Source organism: Carassius gibelio, chromosome A15 (genome assembly GCF_023724105.1).
Source record: "Carassius gibelio isolate Cgi1373 ecotype wild population from Czech Republic chromosome A15, carGib1.2-hapl.c, whole genome shotgun sequence".
In the NCBI taxonomy this organism is placed as follows: domain Eukaryota; kingdom Metazoa; phylum Chordata; class Actinopteri; order Cypriniformes; family Cyprinidae; genus Carassius; species Carassius gibelio.
The window spans coordinates 14,129,831-14,151,847 of NC_068385.1; the positions used below are offsets into that span (position 1 = coordinate 14,129,831).

The 22,017-nt window shown below is 35.4% G+C and overlaps 2 protein-coding genes across 2 annotated transcripts; one reads left to right on the forward strand and one right to left on the reverse strand.

Annotated features, from left to right (window-relative positions):
- Window positions 1-1,536: 1,536 nt before the first annotated feature.
- On the reverse strand, window positions 1,537-8,193 carry spint2 (serine peptidase inhibitor, Kunitz type, 2). Its single transcript, XM_052616962.1, has 9 exons — window positions 7,593-8,193; window positions 6,286-6,456; window positions 3,961-4,029; window positions 3,531-3,572; window positions 3,249-3,404; window positions 3,088-3,159; window positions 2,770-2,940; window positions 2,632-2,679; window positions 1,537-2,353 (listed from the first exon to the last, which is right to left on the reverse strand). Exons 1-9 carry the CDS (start codon window positions 7,975-7,977, stop codon window positions 2,187-2,189), a joined length of 1,281 nt encoding a protein of 426 aa, XP_052472922.1. The 5' UTR covers window positions 7,978-8,193; the 3' UTR covers window positions 1,537-2,186.
- Window positions 8,194-9,648: 1,455 nt separating this feature from the next.
- ppp1r14ab (protein phosphatase 1, regulatory (inhibitor) subunit 14Ab) lies at window positions 9,649-20,925 on the forward strand. Its single transcript, XM_052616963.1, has 4 exons — window positions 9,649-10,122; window positions 18,628-18,708; window positions 19,039-19,071; window positions 19,643-20,925. Exons 1-4 carry the CDS (start codon window positions 9,892-9,894, stop codon window positions 19,775-19,777), a joined length of 480 nt encoding a protein of 159 aa, XP_052472923.1. The 5' UTR covers window positions 9,649-9,891; the 3' UTR covers window positions 19,778-20,925.
- Window positions 20,926-22,017: the final 1,092 nt, after the last annotated feature.

Sequence of the window (22,017 nt, forward strand, 5' to 3'; positions counted from 1 at the left end):
TGGTGTGATTGGTGAGGAGGGAGTAGTGGAGAAAGGAGGGGTGTCACACAAAATAAGCACAATTACACTTACGTGGGATGGAAACCAGATGATCACGGGCCCTGACAACATGCAGGGGTTACATAGGCCAAGGCTCAGATACACACTCAAACACAAAGGCCCCTTACAATATCCTGGAGCCCTGAAGTAGACGTATGGGGCTCTGTAAACGCAGCGTTTCCCACACTGCACTTTCGTGATCTAGTGTCAGCCATGACCCCTTCATTCCTCCCACTTTCTCAGTTTTCAAAAACACCTCCATCAAGACCTATTGATTGATTTATTTCAATGTGAATTGTATTGATCCTGGTCTAGGCAGGTTATTCATGGTAAACTTGTAATGCTTGAGACAAAGACTTTGCAGTAAGTCTGCCTTGTAAGCCAAACTTTTTTTTTTATGTTTTCCTGCCTTCATTTTTTTGCCTGTTCTGTCTGAGTGGAGGGGGTGATTTTACATGACTGGGAAATGAGCTAATCGCTCGGTCTGTATGACCTAATTTCAGAGTTCTCCTCTTGCTGAGACAAAGACAGAACCTACATTCCAAATGCTGCTCGGTGCATGAGACTTTCTCTTAACAGATTATAAATGGGGTTTACTGTGCCTGTACCCCATACAGCAACAAACGCTGACACATTCATAGCTGAAGCTGGATTTTTAAAAAGCTTATTTTGTTTTACTATACTAAGGGGGTTTATTCTTTGCCCATGCCTGGACTCTTTATTAACAGTAAAATATTGACTTGAGAATATAAAATGCACTTTCATGATTGGAGTATGGTACATGTGATATTAATTAAAACATGACAAAAATAATACAGAACTGACTTTCCTTGTTTTCCTAAAAACGTGTGCCAACATTAAATCCACCATTGCCCCCTAGTGGCTATTAAAATAATTTTAACATTAAAATGAATTAGAATGACCACTAGGGGGCAAGTATTATTATTTATTTGCATTATTTTAATTTTTACAAACGTTTATATACCTAAAACCGAATCAGAATCAAAAGTAGGTTAATTGAAAGTCAATTTTTGATTAGGAAGATATTTTTAAAGTTTTCAATTTAATTAACATTCACTCAGTTACTGCCAATTTAAAAAGGGCAACATGCCAATTATTTACACTGATACCTGTTTATTCCTTAGTAATTCCATTAATAATAATGTAAGATTTTAAACCATACATACCTGCCCCTGACATCCATGAAAAAGAAAATCCCTCCGTCATGATCTTCAAAGTATAATCTACCTTTATTACATAATTAACTCTTGCTCTAATGGTTTAATTGTGTTCACTTATTAACCCAAGGGCTATAATGGAATTTTTTTCTTGGAGGGTGAAACCTAAAATAATCCTAATTTCTGACAAAAAATGGCATTTGAAATCAACAGGCAAAATTGCATTTAAATCAACTGACTTCTTTGTTTAACTAGGACCGGTCTGCCATATTGCTTCTTGATGTGCTAACATATCAACAAATGAGCACAGAACCCAAACTGAATCAATTGCCTTTATTGTTGAAGATTTTAAAATAACAATGCTTTTTTAAAAATGCATTTTAGCAGTGGTTTAATGACTTGAATGATCGAATCATTCTCAATAAAAATTATTGTTATACAGTAAAAGCATAAAGATTAGGTTAAGATTTCAATTCATCAATCAGTTATTCTTATGTATAAATGCATACATACATATACATTTAAGTAAAGTAAGAAAAAAAAAACACTTCATTATATGCATTGTTACTATGGTTCTGACAATAAATACATCCCTGAAAGCTTCTACTATGTAGGATTCTAACCATAAAAAGTGACAGATGTCAGAGAAGGCAAAAGTAGTATTTCAACCAACTTACCAATTTTAGTGCAACATATCCCACAGTTACAAATAGAGTAGAATATCTCTTTTAAAAACTGAAACAAACTTTATTCTTAATTAATTGCACATGTCTTATGTGTGACTAATGCACACGTTTGCGAAACGTGCACATGTATTATGCTCTTACGTATGCTGATTTGGAACCGCTTCCAAAATGTAGTCAAATTGGAAGTTTAATGTAACTTAGTAGTTTTAATTCATCTGAATGTTGGAGTGCCCTGTGATGGATGTTCGTAGCAGACACTGAGAGGTCTCTGGCTTTAGCTCGATTACACTTCGGGCAGCTTCTCATAGGACACCTGCTCCTCAGGCAGTAACTCCTCCTTATCATCCAGTATGAGGGACCCCCTGTTGAAGTTTCTGCGCACTGCGATCAGGATCAAACCTACCAGAAGTAGGGCAGACATGATGGCCAGGGTGGCCACTAGGAAGAAGGCTGGGAATAAGAGAGACGAGCCATGTTACTTTTTGTAATAAAAACAAACTCAAACATTTCTTATTATTGTCAATGTTGAAAACAGTTGTGCTGCTTAATATTTTTGCTGAAAACATGACATTTATTTTGTCCCAGCACTTATTTGAAATAGAAATCATTTGTAAAGAAATGCCTTTACTGTCACTTTTGATCAATTTAATGTGTTTTTGCGAAATAAAAGTTCATTTCTTTAACAAAATTTGTTGTAAATACATATCAGGTATTTAACAATGCCTTACCTGGAGTCCAGCGGCCACGTCTGTGGTGTTCATGGCCATCAAAACGGCCTTTAGGAAAAGAAACACAACAGCATAAGCTACCAGCAAAACAAAGACACAAATGCACTACCAGAAGGAGAATTTCTGTTGTCCTCTTACCATCTTTCCCGGAGCAAGCTGCCATGCACTCTTCCTCGGTGTTGTAGCGGTTTAGGTTTCCATTGCAGCCTCCATAGATGAAGGGCTTACAAGACTGAGTGCTGGACTCAAAGTAAAACATCGGGAAGGCTGCACGGCACGGGCCAGAGTCGGATGGCACGGCACAGGTTTCTGCATTAAATTACAGGATAAAGAAAGCTTGGTTCATATTGTAGAAACATTCACCACTGCATTATTGGCAATATGTTTGAAATACAAAAATTCAAGGCAGCTGATGCAGAACAAGAGATTCCTGACGTGACTTTTTTGGCGTTTTACCTTCAAAGCTGCGGATGCTGTAAGGAGAAGTGGGAAGGACAGCTTCCTCCTTGTTGCTGGGAATGACCCTCACTGGGATGCATACACAAATAGTTATTATTTCATAGAGATTTATAGCGATGACGAACGATCAGGAAATTAACAGTCACACACAAGTGTACCTGTGCAGGTTGTCATGCATGATTCCTCAGTTTTATAATTGTTCTGGTTGCCCTTACAACCTCCATAGATGAATTGTTGACAGGTGCCATTATTGTAGTAAAAGCGTCTGAAGGCGGCTCTGCAGGGTCCGGGCTGTGAGGGAGCCAGACACTTCTCTGATACGGCAAGACGGGAGGAGAGATTAGAACCAATAGTGTACAACCGTACTCTGCTTAAAGATGTGGACAATGTAAAAACACTTAAACGTATTTCATTTAAATATTGAAAAAATAAAGTAATACCCTGGAAGTCCTCTGAAGTCATTTCAGGAAGAGGTTCAGCATCTGAGGAAAGAGATACAGAATATCTACTGTTTTATCTGTCACAAGTACCTGGTAAAATAAATAACTAAAGACAGAATAGTGTCTATCATCCATTTTGAAGGATGACATTTCTTATGTTTTTTTAATTATGAGAATTGAACAGTGCCTTGGTCCTGGACCCACATACCCACCTTTAATTAAATTTAAATTAAATTTAAAATCATAATAATTAATTACAAAAGGATCAATTAATGTATTACTATATATTATTCGTTAAGCATGGTTGTTGGGAGCTCTGACACAACTTGAGCTAACTATTTATGTTCAGTCAGATAAGCATCAGCTGTGTCATAACTACTCATGTCTGAGAACCGGTCTCACTGGTATATCCAGATAGATCTCTGATTACCCAAGTTGTTTTCAGGCATGGACATTCTGCTGCGTTGAGCGATGGAATGAGAGTCCGCAAGCACAGCCCCTGAAGAGAGCACAGAGACACTTTAAATTCCTTTTCTGTGCGTTTATATACAGTAACTATATATTTCTGAACAAGAGACATACAATACCATTTAAAAGTTGGTACACAATGAGTTTGTTTTTATAAAAAAAAAGTCTTAAGCTCACCAAGCCTATATTTGAAATCCTTTGTATTAATGCATCCTTTCTGAATAAAAGAATGAATGTCTTATATATATATATATATAAACTTACAGAGGCTAAACTTTTAAATGATAGTGTACTAAATACCAAACTAATCTTTTCTATGTATCTAAGGAAAATTAACAGTAAGGAATGTTCTATTTAAAAAAAAAAAAAAAATGTTGTGCAAGTCCCATGTACACAGTTTGCACAATTTGTAACACACCCTCACAATAATCACACCAGCCCACACACACACACACACAATAACACTGCATAACACAAAATAGCTGTAAAGTGTTGTAAGTAGAACTTTTCAGATAACTTCCTGATGACAATATTAGGATTTTGCTTTAGTGTCTCTATTGGAAGCAGATGGCATCTTTTTCCATTTAAATGCCATCTTATCTTCTAAAACTGGGAATTTCGTGGATCACAAAGGGTCATTCGGATACAGCAGGCATGAAGCACAATGATCCCATAAAGAAAACAAAATATTCCCTCCTATTTCCAACCCTCAGTCTAAATAGAAAAGAGGCAACTGGAAGTAATAAAAAGTGGAAAGAGGTTAAAAAAAAAAAAAAAACTGCAACAGCTAATGCGTTTGGCATGCCTTTGTCAAGGACAGGTAATCCATCTGCATAAAGGTCACCAAACCGGTTATTCAACAACCCAGGGTAAGATGAAACCAATTTGTTAAGACATTCAGCACAAACCCACTGAAACTCACTGAAGTTGTCCAAACTGTAGGAAAACTGGCGGGTTTCGATTTGAGCCCATAAAATTAAAACAACTAGCATAGATGTTTAGCTTTAAGACTTTACTGAGAGTAATGTAACAATACAGACTGCATGTCAAGTAACCTGACTGAACTCTACAAGTGGAAATCAACTCGACACTATTCAAATATAGCAGGACACCAACCAGCAGACTGACCAAGCGGAGCACACAGCCAACCACAAACTACAATGTGGGTACTGGATTTGTGCCCACTCCACTGGAGAACGGCTGTAATAAAAGTTGTATGGTTTTCCAAAGCTCATATTTTGGTCCCCTTCTCTAAACCTCTGTTTTCATCACCACAGACATGTTAAATCATAAACTGATATGCTCTAAAAACTTTTCCAAGTGTCTTGACTGTAATGCCAACCTTGGCCTCACGTACCAGTATGTAATCCTCAATAAAACACAACGTTCTTCTTTCAGTACAATACATTTATCTGCATTTCCTCTTGATGTCCAAAGTAAGCCTATGCAAACATTACCTAGATGCAAATGGCAGCTTGCCTCAAATCTGGGATGTGTTTATTGATTTGCATTTATTTATCCACATTTCTTGTATACTACATCTTAACAGGCTGCTGAAAGATCATGAAGTATAAATATTGGCGATCCAAAATGCTCCAGTCCACTCCAGTGATGAAAACTGTTTGTGTGCTACAACAAATCGAATAAAAGTCCTCAACTTAAAACCACACCTTACAGAAGATTCCTATTGTCTGTCATCAAATGCTGTTTTTGTCACTGCACTTCAATAGACTAACTTGTACTCATGTACAGACTTCTAAACTGTGAAGACAAAACAATGAAAAGGGCCCGACGCAAAACCTTTGCTCTAAAGCACGTAACCCATGTCAGTAAATAGTTTAAATTAATTATCGTATTTACATTGCTATTGGGGTCAGTATTTTTTAGTCTTTGTGAAAATTCACAATTTGCCAGCACAGGAATAAATAATTAAAAATATATTAAAATAAAAAACTCTTTTGCATTGTAGTAATATTTCACAGTAATACTATTTTCACTGCATTTTCAATTAAATAAATACAGCTTTGGTGAGTGCAAAAACTTCACAACCATTAAATAAACCAAAAGCAACCCTAAGATTTTGAACAGTAGTGTATGTGAAGCTATAAAAGCAGATTATGAAAGAGGAGAGAAAGAGTTACACAAGGTCAATATCTCAAAGTAAATCCATCACAATTGCATCTGGGATTATAAATCTAGTAACATTAGAGGCAATAAACCTTTTACATAATAAAGGTTTGCATGAAACTGAAGAGTTAACACTCACTAAATATTGTCTGTTATTTACCTGTCACCCCACTACAGGAAGCTTCACACTCCTCCTGGGAGTTAAAGTTGTTATTGTTGCCCCCACAGCCGCCATAGATGAACTGCTTGCATGTCTGATTGTTGACATCATAATAAAATCGTGGGAAGGCAGCGCGGCAATTTCCCACCGCACTTGGGAGTCGGCAGTGATCTGATAAGACAGAAGAAAAGGAATAGTCTTAATATAGTTCACAATTGTGCCCTAACTGTAGGAAATATGTTTCAAGTGCCAATGCAGTTGTTCATGACATTACTGCAGGTCCCTCGGTTCAAACTCTGCTCTCTCTTTGTAACATTATTATGGTACCAAAATGGTGATATCATTCAGGTTTGTATGGCATGCCGTTTTAGCTTAAATATTCCCAGAGTTACAAGTCACAATTGCATTTTTACTAGTTACAATTCAATTCAATTCAATGGCAGTTAGAAAGCTCTCAATTTCAGTTCTTTACAGTTATGATAAGGGAGCTCTGTAATTGGAAAACTAGTAAAAATGCAATTGCGACAAGTAACACTGGGATTAGAGTAGGTTAATTTGGCTTGCCATAGGTATGGGAATATGCAACTTTACCTTCCCTCCTGCAGTTCAAGTCTTTTGTTTACAGTACTGAGCTGTAAAACTTGAATTACAGGTTGCACAGGTCAGTGGACAACAATGATGCGCCACTACCTGGAAAAAGAGGAGGGTTTCTATACAGCATTGTTTTGATTTTTGGGGGGAGAGGGGGGTAAGTTTACTTAAATTTATTTAAGATCACAGATAATTATTAACAGTTTTTCAATGAAAAGATTATAAAATTACTTATAATCCTCAATTATATTCTTGAAATGCTGAACTTCCTTTTATTGTACTTTACATAAAGGTAACATATGGCCAAGTTACAAGATAAACTGATAGTTAGTCTGTGTGACGCAACTAAGACAAATGTATAATAATGTGGAAAAAAAGTTACAACTAACTGTTCATGTCAATCTTTTGTAAATAAGTTGGGTACGAGTTTATATTATTTATTTGTTTTTTCAAATAATTATGATCTTTCATAAACGTTTCCTAAGAGGCTAATTTATGTGCAATTATATTTTGCATACGGGGATTTTCCAGTTTCCCTAACCACAGTTTGTCACATAATGATTTATTATGATATACAATTTTTATCAGGCGAACTGATTTTGATTGAAGTTATAATTGTTGGAATAAGCATAGTATGAATCCCTATATTTTGGCGTTAACTTTGGTTTAAAATAGTCAATATTTGTCTGTAGGCAATTTTTATTAGCCTAACTTACCTGTGGTGTTCACAGAACGAACTTCTGCAGTGTTTTGAGATTCTTGATCAGCGCCAACCAGGATCTTGCGGTACGCTTTAAACTGTGTGCTCGGGGTCAAAACACACACGTCTTTGCCGTCTTTCACGCAGCTGACCAAGCGGCATTCCGACCTGCCGTCCGCCGGAGTCCCGATCACGGCGAGCTGGCACTCGTCTCTCTCACAGCAAGCTCTCTGACACTGCTCCGCGTCCGAAATCTCCGGCAGGTAAGCCAGGTAAGCCGCGCCGTTATCAAATGAGCTGAAATCAAGCCCCTGCTCGAGCTCTGTGTCCGGGTCCCATTTACACGCGTTTAGAACCGACAGACAACAGAGAAAACCGACGATGAACCACACCTGAGTCATTCTTCACTTCCCGTCTACCTGTCCTAGCTCTTTTCGTTTATGTCCTATACGACGGGTCGAACCAAATAAAGTTAAACGAAGTCTATGACCACACCTATGTAAACGAACCAGTGTCTTTATTTATATAGCAGGTGAGCGCCTCCTCTCCTGGGAACTAATGTAACAAACAACTTCCTCTTACGTGACGTCACTGTTTGTCTTTCGCTAGATTGTCATATCGCAGAGGCACACGCAGACACACAGGCCCCCCATGCAGCGACATAACTGCTGAGCAAAGAATATCATGAGGTCAGTATGAAAACAGTGGGCGTCAATAATAAAACATTCCCACCATGACAGAACAACAATCTGGGCGCGTGTAGGAACTGTCTGTACAGAGAGTCAAGGTAAATTCAATTGGTAAGCATGACAGTAATGACAGTAACTTCACATGATAAAGACAAATTAACTGAGGTATTTTCAGATATCAGATTAAATGAGCACTTGATTTTATGCATTTTAGAATTAAAAAATAGTTGCTTTAAAAAAAATAAAAAAAATAAATAAAAAAGAGATGCCTCTGTCTGACTACATATTTAGTAGCTATATAGACTGTGATAGTATATACTAGACTATATATTTAAATAATATTTAGTCTTAAAATATATATTCACTATAATCAGAATTAAGAGAAATAAAAAAAGAAATAGCAAATTTATTTTCTAAAATATATTCAGATATTTTCCAGCAACATTTTGAAGCCATTATTATCATAAATAGTCCTTAATAAAAATATTAAGATGTGTCAAGTATGTGAGAAATAAATAGATAGAGGGTGTCACAGATTGTGTTCAATAGGAAAACTAGATGTCTCAGAATATGATGATGTCACAAGTCATTCATCACTTTTCAACAGAATACTCAAAATTGCACTCTTCTGAATTAATTAATTAAGACCTTATAGCCTGCTGTTGTTATTTATCTCATTTGCATTTTTCTATTAAAAACATCTAAGTTATGGACAGAATCTGTGAAATATATAGCAAAAATATAAACTTTATTGTTTGTTAGTTTAAAGGAATAGTTCGCCAAATATTTAAATTTGCCATATATTTACTCATCCTCAGGCCATCCTAGATAGGTAAATGAGTTTGTTTTTTCATCTGAACAGATTTGGAGAAATGTAGCATTATCTCACTTTCTCACCAGTGGATCCTCTGCAGTGAATGGGTGCCTTCAGAATGAGAGCCCAAACAGCTGATAAAACAGTAATCCACAAGAAATCCACATGACTCCAGTCCATTAGTTAACATTTTGTGAAGGGAAAAGTCATCATTAAGTCATTTTAATGTTAAACAAGTCCATCCATAATATTGCTTTCTCAAGTGAAAAAGTTGTCTTGTCTGAATCAGAAGAGAAATGTGCACAGACCGAGCAGCGTTTGCAAGTAAAAACAGTCCACAACAGTTCTATACAAGTTGGTAGATTTTGGTTTGAGAGGACAACAGGAGATAAACCTTTTCACCGAAGGAAATACATTTTGGACTTTAGCTACCTGATTGATTTGATTATTACAAACACGCAGCTTTTCACTTCACAAAACATTACTTGATGGACTGGAGTTTTTTTTTTTTTTTTTTTTTTTTTTTTTTTTTTTTAATAATATGTGGATTATTGTGATGTTTTTATCACATGTTTAGAAATATTCAGCAAATTTTCATTTTTGGGTGAACTTACACACTATTCTCTCTAACCCCAAACATTGTAACATCTCTTTGCGGGCCTCTGGTGGTCACAAGAACCTGAGCTGACAGCGAAAGTAAGGCACTAACCTCACAGCTCTAGGACCCTGCAGCATGCTGCTCTGGAGGTGTCAGCACTCTCTCGTGCCGGGGCAGGACACCTACTCCGACAGACTCTTGATCAATTATTTGTATGCAAGTGTCTATCCAGAGGGTCAGTCTGGAGATGGCTGCGAATCGGGTGGGGAGGCGTAGTAACAATAAGACCCACTCACCGAACCGAGGCACCAGCCAGGAAGCTGGACTGAGTGTGCAGAAGAGACAAGCCAGAGTCACAGTAAAATATAACAGAAAGGAACTCCAGAGGCGCCTGGATGTGGAAAAATGGATAGATTGTGGACTTGATGAGCTGTATTTGGGAAGGGTGAGTCCTCTTGTAACAAAGAATAATATTACATGTGTACAATAGGATACAATTTAATAAATGGAATGGAGTATGAAGACTTTCAAATCATTTCTGTGAACATTTAATGACTTGGTAGCATGAAAGGCGTTGATGATAAATCTCTTCTTGATTGCTGATTATATGTCTACACTGTCAGTGAAATTAATCAATTAGTAATATGCAATAGTATTTAATAATGAAAGTTTCTATTATTGGGATGTTGATATAAAATCATCACTACCCACATGAAAAGGTGCACTTAGTCTACGTGTCCCAGTTGTGAAGCAGGTGTCACAACATAAGAATCCTGAATGGAATGTAACGTGTCTGATGGCAAAGATGGAAAAATGCGATAAGTAGCTAAGTTTAGAAATAATGCTTGACGGAGTCCCTTTGGGGTGTGCAAACCAGTGATTGTTCTGCACGTTTATTCATAAAGGGCGTGAAAATTTTCTTGGGTCATTCCACCAAACCACAGCCTTTTGTGTCCTTCATGCATAAACACTGACAAGCTGATGGATGCCAACTTTTACTGTTATTATATGCGGTTTTCTAAATGTATATTTGTGTTTTATTTATTTGTATTTTTTATAGTAATGCATTTCTAAAAAATTTTTTCTGTATTTATGTAGACTATACAAATGTATAGTCTCTTAAATGTGTAATCTCTTAATAAATTTGTGTGTGTGTGTATGTGTGCGTGCGTGTTTGTGTGTATTATACAAGCTACTTTTTTGTATTTATATTCTCTCTCTCTCTCTCTCTCTCTCTCTCTATTTATAAATGTAAATGTCCATAACTAAATAAATGGTCTTTATACTTAGTACAAATATACTAAGACTACTTGTCCTGTTCTCCTGAGAGGCTTGAAGGACAAGTAAACGTGTCTGATATGCAGAGATCCAGTAATTTTGCATTCCTGTTTCTTAGGGTATCTTTAGGGTATTTCTTCTTTTCCTTAGAGGGTCCAGTTCCCATGAACAGCGAGATCAGGCGGCCGATCTTAAATTCTTAAAAGTTGTGGTCAAGACTTGTTGTTGCACTTGCTGCCTTACATGGTGAGCTCTGGGACGCTAACAGGCTTCTGGAAAACAGTAAACATTCACAGTTACTGGGCTTTGTGATGGTGGATGTGAGGAGGGAGATGCTGGAGCTCTGACACTGGAAAGCACATGGCATCCTGCCATGGTAAAAACGCTTATGAAAAATTTTGTAGGGGAGACCAAGGGGTGTTGCAACACATTTAGTTTCGACAACTATAATTAGTGGTTTACTGCAGTATGTTTCACAACTTGAATATTTCCAAATTTGCCTGCTACTAATTAAAGTGGCATATTTTAATCTCTTAATATGTTTTGTCATGTAAATCCTTTATACACTGAAATCAGAAACCGCAAGGAACGCGTTGAATAAAACATGACATATTAATGTGAAATATTATTTTGTTGTAAAAGCCACTCCAATAATCTGTTTTATTTACAACTTCAAAAAGAATTTACATTATTTAGATAATATATTTTTAGATAATATATTTTTTAAGAAATAGGTACAAGGGCTGTCACTGGGACGTTATCCTTACACCCCTAATTGGTGTATAATAGTACCTAAAATGTACATATTAGCACCTGAAGTGTATATATATTGGTACCTAAATGCTACTTTTATTAGTACTTTTTGAAAGGGTACCACACAATTGACAACATTTAACATCATCTTTTTAGAGTACATCATAACTGGATGAATCCCAACAGTGGTCTTTTTGTAATCTTCATGATGTGATGTTGGTGCTAAAAGGAAAGTCCCAATTGAGTCTGTAATCAGATCCCTTCCTTCATTTCCTGTCAGCAGGAGACCCAACTACATCCTGCTCTTATGGTTTTGGGATTGATTGATGGTATATTTGTCTCTTGGGGTGTTTCTTGTGAGTGAGGGGGATGGGAGCTGTGGAAATGAAGACCCCATATGTCATTGTATCACACAAAGAAAGCCCTCCTGCCACTGTCCTCCACCCCCATCCTGCAAAACCACTACCCGCTACCAACTGGTCCACGGACAGGGCATCACAAGCCCCATGAAACGGGACCATTAGTCCTCTATCAAAGCTTAAAATAATCCTAGATTAGAGTTCCATAGTGGTCAGATTCATGTTTATTTGTAGTCCAGAGGCTGGTTTATCTTTTATTCCATGTCAACATAAATGGGCTAAACCTAGAATCACAAAACTTTGTGAATACTACAGATGTGACATATCCAATGTGTAATCCACAATTGAGTAATGGTTAACAGCAGTTGATCTAAACTGACTAAACCAAGCTAAATTCTAAAAAACATCTAAAAGTTTTGTGAAATGTATTCATGCATGGTTAGGGTAGCTAAATAACTAGGCTGATAAGGAAAAAAATACTTTTCGTATATCTTGATGATAATGACAGAGGTTATGTATTCAATCATAGTCTGTGGTATTTTGATGCAAATTAATCTATCACTTGGTATAAGATAGCCAAATTTGGCACATGCTAACATGGTTGTGCAGTTTGAAATGGAAGGTAAAAGAGAACTCAGACTGCATTAAATACTGGTCGGGTCGCCATTTGATCTTAATGTAAATTCAGATGACAAGTTTAGCATTAGCTGGAATTTATTATATTGTGTTATTCACAATAAAGGACACAGGTGTTAACGTTAAATGCATAAAAAGCTTTCTGATGATTAATGATGATCAGAAATTGAATGCACTTGGATGATTCGACCAAAGTGCTTATATCGGCATCACAAGGACCAAAGAGAAGAACAGCAGATGTATGAAACTGGTAGCCACAATTAGAATGTTTATAAACAAAATGACTTTTCGGTTCTTGTTCCTAATATGGTCAGCTTGTAAAGAGGTCACTGACCACAAGCTGATTTAAATCATTTATTCAGCATGCACAAATATTTGTAGAACAAAAAAAATGTCTCTTATACAGTTACAATTCCTTCAAATGCATGTAATGTAATTCATTTGACTAAACCATGTCAACTCGTGTTGATCTCACATGTACTTTTGCATTTACTGTGGAACAGCGTACTGTTACATCACAATTTATAGAGTCCTAAGGGCAGATGATGCACAAAAGATCTGACGTTTTACTCTGCTTGGATTTAATGCAGTATTACTTGCAGTTCATCATGCAAAACTACAGTATGTCCCTTTATGAAATAATTTGAATGTAGAACTACATTTTTACATTTTGGAGGGGAAAAAATTACAGGGGATTGCTGTGCACTTTCTAAATTGCTGTTCTAAGTCAGTGGTTCTCAAATATTTTGACTCCAAGGCCCCTTATTGTCCATAACAATATTTGAATGCCCCATATTTATTTATTTTTGAGAAATACTGTAAAAGGATTAAAGATAAGGATTTTTAAAAGGTAAATTTTGCTAACATTTTCTAAAATATTTTAGAGCTATATATACATTATAAAAAGTTTTACATGATAATTTTACATGATTTTTCCAGGTCTAGAAATCACTCTATTTCCATCTTGATTTCTAGTTGATTTATCTTATTTTATTGCTTGTTTTGGTTTATTTTAGACCATCTTAAAGGAATAGTCCCCCTCCTCCTCCAAAAAAAGTAAATACTGTCATTCACTAACCCTAAAGTTGTTCCAAATTTTTAAGAATGTTGGTAACCAAACAGTTCCCACTGATATCTATACTGTAGAAAAAATTCACAATGGAAGTCAATAGCTATCAGCAACTGCTTGGTTATCAACATTCTCATTATATTTTCTTTAGTTTTTAACAGAACAAAGAAACTCATTCAGGTTTGGAACATGAGTGTAATTAAGTAATTGTGTGTGTGTGTGTGTGTGTGACGAACTAGCAGTAGTTTCTAGGAGTAATCATTCTTACTTTTAGGATTCAAATACGACCAATCTACCTTTTACTGTAACTGGCAAAAAAGAAGTTAATTACAGACCTAAACTAAATAAATAAATAAATGACTGTCTTGTAAGACTAGTCAAAATGCAATTGATGGTGTCTAGATATGGTTGGTTTCACCCAAAAATGGAAATTCTGTCATCATTTGCTTTTTTACTTCCTAGCCCTGGGAATGAGCAGAAAATTAAACAATTATTGTGCCTGGTGTACCAAACACCAGTGATTCATTAAAAAAAGAAAAAAAAAAACTTGCCTTACTTGTCAGACTAGTTGTCTTGACACATAATGTTTTGGGAATAATGTTTTATTATTATTAGTCACATTCTCAGTCTTGCAGTCCATGTATAAATGCCTGCAGAAAGCCAAAGGAGATGGACTTCTGAATTGGGGTCATTGCTGTTAATAAGGCATATAAGGAAAAGAAACAGCCCAACTCAGAGAGTACAGGGGGGAAAAACACACCATTACCCATTAGCTACTGGCCTGGAATTAATAGAGACTGAATCTCAGCCCAGGGGGACCGAACTGATGCTAAACCAGTTTGAGTGATTCACTCAGCACTCATGAATGCAGTAAAAGAACTCATGTTTCATCTGAAGAAATGTTTTGAGTTATTGGGGAATGACTACAGAGACAAGCTTTAAATAAACCATGACCAATCAAAACTGACAAGAATATTTACCTGTATAAATCCTCAAAATCACTGAAGGCATTATCAGTTACATATTTGATAAGTTGTGTAGTCATATTCTTTATTTTTTTAAGGAATTGATTTCTAAAATAATATTTGATATACTAATTTTCCATTGAACGTGCAGAACTTCTATGTTTAGGAGCGAAGCGAAAGCAAAGGCATTACTGAAGGTTTGCTCTGTATGTACAGCATGTGAAGGGTTATGTTTGTTTCACAGCATTTCAGTGGCATTTGGAGATAAAAGAAAGGTCACTGATGCCCCGGTAGGGCTTTCAGCATGGATCTTTCTCTGACTGCCCTTTGAACGGTGGTGTTAGTTTCAGGATTTTGAAAGTTCTCCCACGCCAGCCCTGTTCCCTGTAGTTCTCCCTAACCTTATCAGGAAACACGCTGACTTGCATGACCAGCTCATAATCTGCTGTGTGGGTGGATGTGCATAGAATGTTAAATTGGTACATTCTATACTATGTTGTGAGTCATTTCAGTTCTAGTTAGTTCTAGTTCGTTTTTGTGATTTAATGCAATAGTTCATCTTTAAAGGAATCTTTCACCCAAAAGTAAAAATTTGCTAATGAAAGATGAGTTTGTAGTCACCAGTGGATCCTCTGCAGTGAATGGGTGCCGTCAGAATGAGTGTTCAAACTGCTGAAAAAAATATCACTTTAATCCACAAGTAACCCAAACGATTCCAAACCATCAGTTAATGTGATGTGAAGAGAAAAGCTACATGTTTATAATATACAAGGCTGGATTTATATTTTAAACTTTTAAAGATTATTACACAAAAATGTCCTTTATACATAATATTGCTTTCTCCAGTGAAAAAGTAATTTAATCTAAATCAGGAGAGAAATATTCCCAAATGAAGCACTGTTTACAAGCCGAAACAGTCCAAAACTATTCTAAACAAACATTTCGGTGGATTTTGATGTGAGAGGACAACTATTATTCCAATGAAGAAATAAACTCAACTCACATCTACATTATGGATGCCCAAAATGGAGTAAATTTCAACAAATTTTAATTTTTGGTGCATTAACTATATTGCTTTAAATCTAAAAATGTGTTGTGTTGTTTCAGACTTGTTTGACTTTCTGATTTCTGTGAAAAATAAAATAAAAATTATTGGACTGGTCCAAAATAAATAAATAAAACAGGATTCCAAAAGCACCACAGATGTATCATAATAATTGTTCATACAACTGACATCTCTGGATTCAGATATTTTCCATGAATCATCAGAACTTGTTCTGAATGTTTTGTTAATTAATCAGACATTGATACTTTTCTTACGAACATACAAATTGATTTTCAGTGAATTTGTATCAAATCATAGCCTTTGTGCTTAAGATCAAGATCAAGCACAGAAGTTATCAAGGGATCATAATAAATTATAAGATTGCCATATACTAATAGATAATATGTTGTAATGTGTTTATTTCTGCTTTGCTGGAGGGTGGCAGGTTTCAAGCTTGATTTTTGTTTTTGTAAATGATTTACTGGAGAGATCTATGAATTGACCTTGGCCTATTTTCAAAGGCACCAAGCCACAATACAAAGGGAAGTGAAAATTACATCATTTTTGAATGTATTTTTGTATTTTTTTCAGGCACCTATTGGAAATTATTTTTACACTGCAGTTACAATATTAAAATAAATGTAGATACTTAGTATCGTAGTAAGTAGTCTATCTGAAGGTGTATTTAAGGTGGTTTGAATAAAAGGAAAGGGCGGGACTTGTTAATTCCCACACAATAGATTAATGCTGAGTGACAGCTGTCTGGCCTAGATTGACAGCTGCTGAATGGAGCAGGAGACAATACTTTGATTCGAGCTCAATAAAGTATGGATCTGCATACTATGGCGCCATCTGATTTTATCACTGTTCTCATTTAGTATGACTTCTAACATTTAGAGAGAACTTAGCAGGGGATTCATTGATTTATGTGGTGTGCAGTCAAGTGAGAACACATCTGAATGTGCATAATGCACCTGTTCTGATTACAAAAGCATGTAAGAGTTGCAAATTTCTTTTATTAAGTCCTGGATTAAGTCTAATTGTAAATGCTTTGTTCACACTATTTAATAATTAATGCGTTAACGATGTATTCAGATTTTAGCATTCTTTTTCATAAGTTTTATTTATTTATTACAAATAATGAGCAGATAAAAATCCAGAACTAAATATTTGAAATGATATTTGAGGCCTGTTTGATTTAGGATATAAGTAAGGTTTAAACATTAAGATCTTTTCACACCTAGACAATTTTTATATGATAAAATGTATAATAAACCTTCCTGCAATGCTGCTAACCTGCAGCTTTAACCTGCAGTGTTCTTTTAATTCTTCTAAGAGGTCACGCCATGATGTACTGATCTTCTGTTAGACGCACATTCAAACTTCAATTTTGCAAAGCAGCCTAATGCAAAACTTCTTCACATGAGCTTGCATTTCTGTTCTTCTGCATTCTGGAATGTCACATAAGGGATATTACCCACAAATGTCCCCATACTAATTTCACAGCTGACATAAATTTTAACTAACAAACTATTTTGGTAATTGACAGTGAATAGCAGAGATTGCTTTTTTTCAATGTTTATTTGTATAATGTGTTTCATGATGCACATCGTTACAATGCAGCTTCACAGAAAAATTATGTTTCTATATTTCGATTAAGAGCAGTTTATCAGTGTTGACCAAATCAGTGATATACGTGATGTACAGTTATTTTATAGGACAAATCATGCAGTTAGTTAATGACGTATTAACAAGTATACAGTATGTTGTGTTCATAATAGTAATGTAAGGACAATGTGGTAGTTTTGTATATCGGTTCAAGGTTGGCATCATCTGAAGTCCTCGGAGGGTTGGCGTCATCTTTACTCAGGTTTTGGGTCATTTCAAATCTTCATAAGAGGCTGGATCCAGACTGATTTTGTTATTCTGTATACCATCTTATATTCTGAATCTGGATTCCCATCTTGTGGCAGAAACAGAAAAGCAGATAGAGAATAATTAACGTAGTTACTTAACATTTCAAACAAGTAATTATAATATGTGTTTGATTAGATATAACTGGAGTTTCAAGGTTTTTAGATGTATTATGTATATGCTTGGCTAAAGAGATTTGTCTTTACTCTACATTTAAACAGAGAGTTTGTCTGAGCCCTGAACAATATCAGCAAGGCTGTTCCAGAGTTTAGGAACCAAATGCAAAAATGCTGTCTTAATCGGAATTAACAAAAGAAAATTATTGGTCATCCATTCATTTATATCTTTAATACACTCTGTTTGCTTAGATAATTAAGAAATTTTAATTGGTTTTGTTGAAATTTATAGTTGAGTATCATCAGCACAACAATTTAAACTAATCTCTTCTTATAATATTAACAAAGGACGGCAAATAGCAGAGGTCCTAAGACAGATACTTGAGGCACTCCATACTTTACTGGCATAAACTGAGATGATCTCCCATTTAAAAAGAAAAAAAATGTAAATGATCAGACAGGTAGGATCAAAACCATTTTAAAGCCTGTCCCTGAATACCTGTATAGTTTTGTATTTGATCTATGAGAATATATTGATCTATAGTGTTAAATGCAGCATTTGATGCAAGAAGTAAGTAATTTGTTATTTACATGAGTGCTGTTTCTATGCTATGGTGAGTACTGAAACCTGACTGAAATTCAGTTTCAGACTGAAACTGACTGAAATTGTTTTAGACATAAACGGAAGTGCTTTCAGAAATGTCTCTCTTGTAAATATTTTTTAACTTCCTTTCTTTTCCATGACAAGTGTCATGCCTACCATTTTTCATGATGGTGTGAAGAGGCCTTAAATGTGACTGTTTCTCTCCTTACAGGAAGATGATATGCCAGAAGAAGTGAACATTGACGAGCTACTAGATCTACAAAGTGATGAAGAAAGGATGCAGAAGCTTAAGGTATCTGCTTTCTGAAACTACACATGAGGAAAACCTATTGGTCACCAGTATGGGGTTTATTTAAATAGTTAAAAGGAATAGTTCTCCCTGAAATATGGATCATATGAACTCCTTTTATGACCAATTTTTTTTTTTTTTTTCTTCTTTTGTTTGCCACATAAAATAGAAACCCATATGGTTTTGGAACCAAATTAATATATTTAAAGTACTATAACTTTAACTAGCAATAACTCTTTGGTCATATCAAACCAGCATTAACCACCCAACCATCTAAATGACAAGATCTGTGTCATGCTATTTATTAAATCTCTCAATTTCTACTTCTTGTAGGACATCCTTCATACCTGCAGAAACAACACAGAAGTATGTCTACCTACCTCTCTTTTCTCTCCCTCCCTTCTGCTAATCATATGTTATAATTCTCTCACACAACTGGAAATAAACATGACCTTTCTTTTCCTACAAAGTTGAGTAGTCAATTTCCAAACATAGCTTTAATGTTTTATCTTTAAAACGAAATAACTCCCCTGCAAGTGTTTAAGTTTATTGCAGACATAAAAGTGACTCACTGTCACAATGCAGGAAGTGACTGACGGTGTTAATGAATAGACAAATTTCTTTATCAAAAAATGTTTGTGTAATGGGATGATACACAGAAAAATATTCTATTTTTAATGCTTTCCATAGCCAGATGTAGTTACAGCAATCACCAGTAGGTCGATTGAGACATGCTAACCAACTGTAACCTCTAGAGCTGGGCTACAACCATTGCATCGTCCTTTGCTGCCCTCTGTTGACAAGATTGTAGAAGTTTAAGCCATTCATGTCTTATCTTTCTAAGTTGCATTGTTTTTATTCAAATACTGTTGACACATTTCATCATGTCTTTAAAGATTCTTCTCTGATGGTGTGGTTTTCTCCATGTCTTCATCAGGCCTTCATCAAAGAATTGGTGAATAAACTTCATGGCTTGCAGAAACAAGAAGATCTTCACAACGATGGGATTGAACAACCCCAGCTTCACATCTTCCCTGATCCCCAGGGCTCTCCTGACACTGAGAGAAACTGAGCACCTGCTCAAAAATCTACAGCTCTTCAGTCTCCTGTATCAAACATGCTTCATATCAAGGCATCAGAAGAATAAATTTGTCTTTTTAATTTGTGAAGTAAAAAGAGGAAAACCCTATAAAAATTGCTTTAGGGTGGCCTAAAGCTCAGAGTAAAACTCTGACCAACCACTGCATGGACCTATGACAAGTTGTCTTTATAATTTTTAAATTTAAAACAATTAGAAACATGTTCATTTAAATAATTGTTTCTACCTGATCCCTTAAAATTGCTTTCATTGGTATAACCCAATATAGTCATATGTGTGTGTGTGTGTGTGTGTGTGTGTGTGTGTGTGTGTGTGTGTGTGTGTGTGTGTGTGTGTGTGTAAACTTATTTGGCTTTAATAAAAAGTTAATTTAATGAATTTTAGGTCACCTGAGAAAACAATTTGTTTAGTGCATAACAGCCAATAGTTTTTCATTTGAAATACTGACCCATGTGAAGGATTTTTCTCATGACATTTTTTTAATATTTTTAATTTTTTAGATTATGCTGAACCCATGAGTTTTTCCACAAATGGACCAAAGACTTTTTGCAAGGTGCTTTTTAGATTTCAGATCCGTTACAGTAATTTCCTGTTGTGTTGTTTATGTATTGTGTTGGATTTTGCAGGATTAAATAATTTTTGAAGAAAAAGTTTTGAATTTAATATGCTTCATTAAATATGACAACTTAAGCTTTTCCCCAGTAGAAATGAAGGCTGGTTTGTGACAAAAAAATAAGGTATTGTTACTATTACTACTATATGAACTACTCAAGCTTGTCAGATTTATTGTATGTTTGAAGAAGACTCCACGTTTTGAATGAATTTTGAGTTTTCCTCTTCTAGCTCTGTATTTAGTTTGTATAATTCACCAGTATGTTTGTACAGTGGCAGAGGGACAGAATTTTTAATTGTTCTTTGCTTGTTTCCCTTGTTTGTTTTATTTTCTATTTATAATCATATAACACTGAGCAGTTTTTTAAATAAATAAATAATGGACTATTTATCTTTTGCTATCTCTTAAGTTTAAATGAAACAAAAGCACTCCAGCTAAAGAACACATAAATAAATAATGCTGTATTTAGCCCATTACATCTTTGTGAAATAAAGTTATAATAAATCTACTATATGTCTTCTGTTAATTATTATTATTATGTTTGCTAAAGTAAGTATTATGCATAAATGTTAATAGTTTTGTGCTTGTGTTTGATTCTGCAGCTTTGATTTTCTACATTTTAATTTCACACACATTTACGACTTTACGAAACAGATTTACGACTTTGTGATTTTTTATTTATTTTTTTTTTTTTTTGACAATAAATCAAGACATTTTCAGGATAAATTCTGGATATATCTATCTAACAAAATTAGTTGAGCTATCCTGTAAAAAAACAAACAAAAAACAGTATTCTCACTTTCTAAAAAAGGCAGAAGAGGGCAGTAATGCATCTGTTCATACCATGGATCTTCTTAAATATATATTTTGGTAACACAAGCTAGTACAGTTTATGTTATTGTATAACATAAATGTGTTTCATTTGACTTAAAAAAACATTTACTATTAAAAAACAGCACAGAAGATGTTTTATAATTTAATATCATCACTGTAATAGTTTCATTCACGGTCATTGGCATTAAATTTGAGCTCTTATTCAGCTTTCATAAACAACTAGTTAGCCAATCAATCAACAGTATTGCTTGCTGAAAGATGGAAACACATGAATGGCATTTTTAAACCCTGTAGAAAGATAACATTTTGTAAACACATGCAATATCAGAAGCATACCATGTCAACGGTGAGGCCTGTCAACAAAGGGATAAAAGAAACCAAAAGAAACATTACTTTTCAGATAGAGCAGTGCAAGCAATGCTTGTTCCTATGATGTAAACAACATAAATAGCACTGATAACCACAGTGGTGATCAAAGCCTCTATAGATCTGTGGGTCTAATACAATGCCGAGTCTCGCTGTAAGAAAACAAACAGACTAGCCCACGCAGAGACGGTGCAGGTGCACTCACTGACCCGGGCACGGCAACCCAGCGAGTCTGCCCTGCTTATTGCAACCCACAGTTGGGAAAACACCTTCAGATGTGTTAGGACGTTTAGCATCAATAAACACTCTCCAGACAAAAGCCGAGCGGGAATGGACTCCTACACACTCAGATCCACTACCCTCACACCACACACCAATGATGACCAATCATGCTAGTCAG

Coding starts and splice junctions, on each gene's coding strand:
- spint2 (XM_052616962.1), bottom strand. CDS start 7,977: ATGACTCAGGTGTGGTTCATCGTCGGTTTTCTCTGTTGTCTGTCGGTT. Junction 4,030..6,285: donor TTCCTGTAGTGGGGTGACAG/GTAAATAACAGA, acceptor TGCTCTCTTCAG/GGGCTGTGCTTGCGGACTCT. Junction 3,160..3,248: donor ATGCATGACAACCTGCACAG/GTACACTTGTGT, acceptor TATGCATCCCAG/TGAGGGTCATTCCCAGCAAC.
- ppp1r14ab (XM_052616963.1), top strand. CDS start 9,892: ATGCAAGTGTCTATCCAGAGGGTCAGTCTGGAGATGGCTGCGAATCGG. Junction 18,709..19,038: donor AAAGGATGCAGAAGCTTAAG/GTATCTGCTTTC, acceptor TACTTCTTGTAG/GACATCCTTCATACCTGCAG. Junction 19,072..19,642: donor CCTGCAGAAACAACACAGAA/GTATGTCTACCT, acceptor TGTCTTCATCAG/GCCTTCATCAAAGAATTGGT.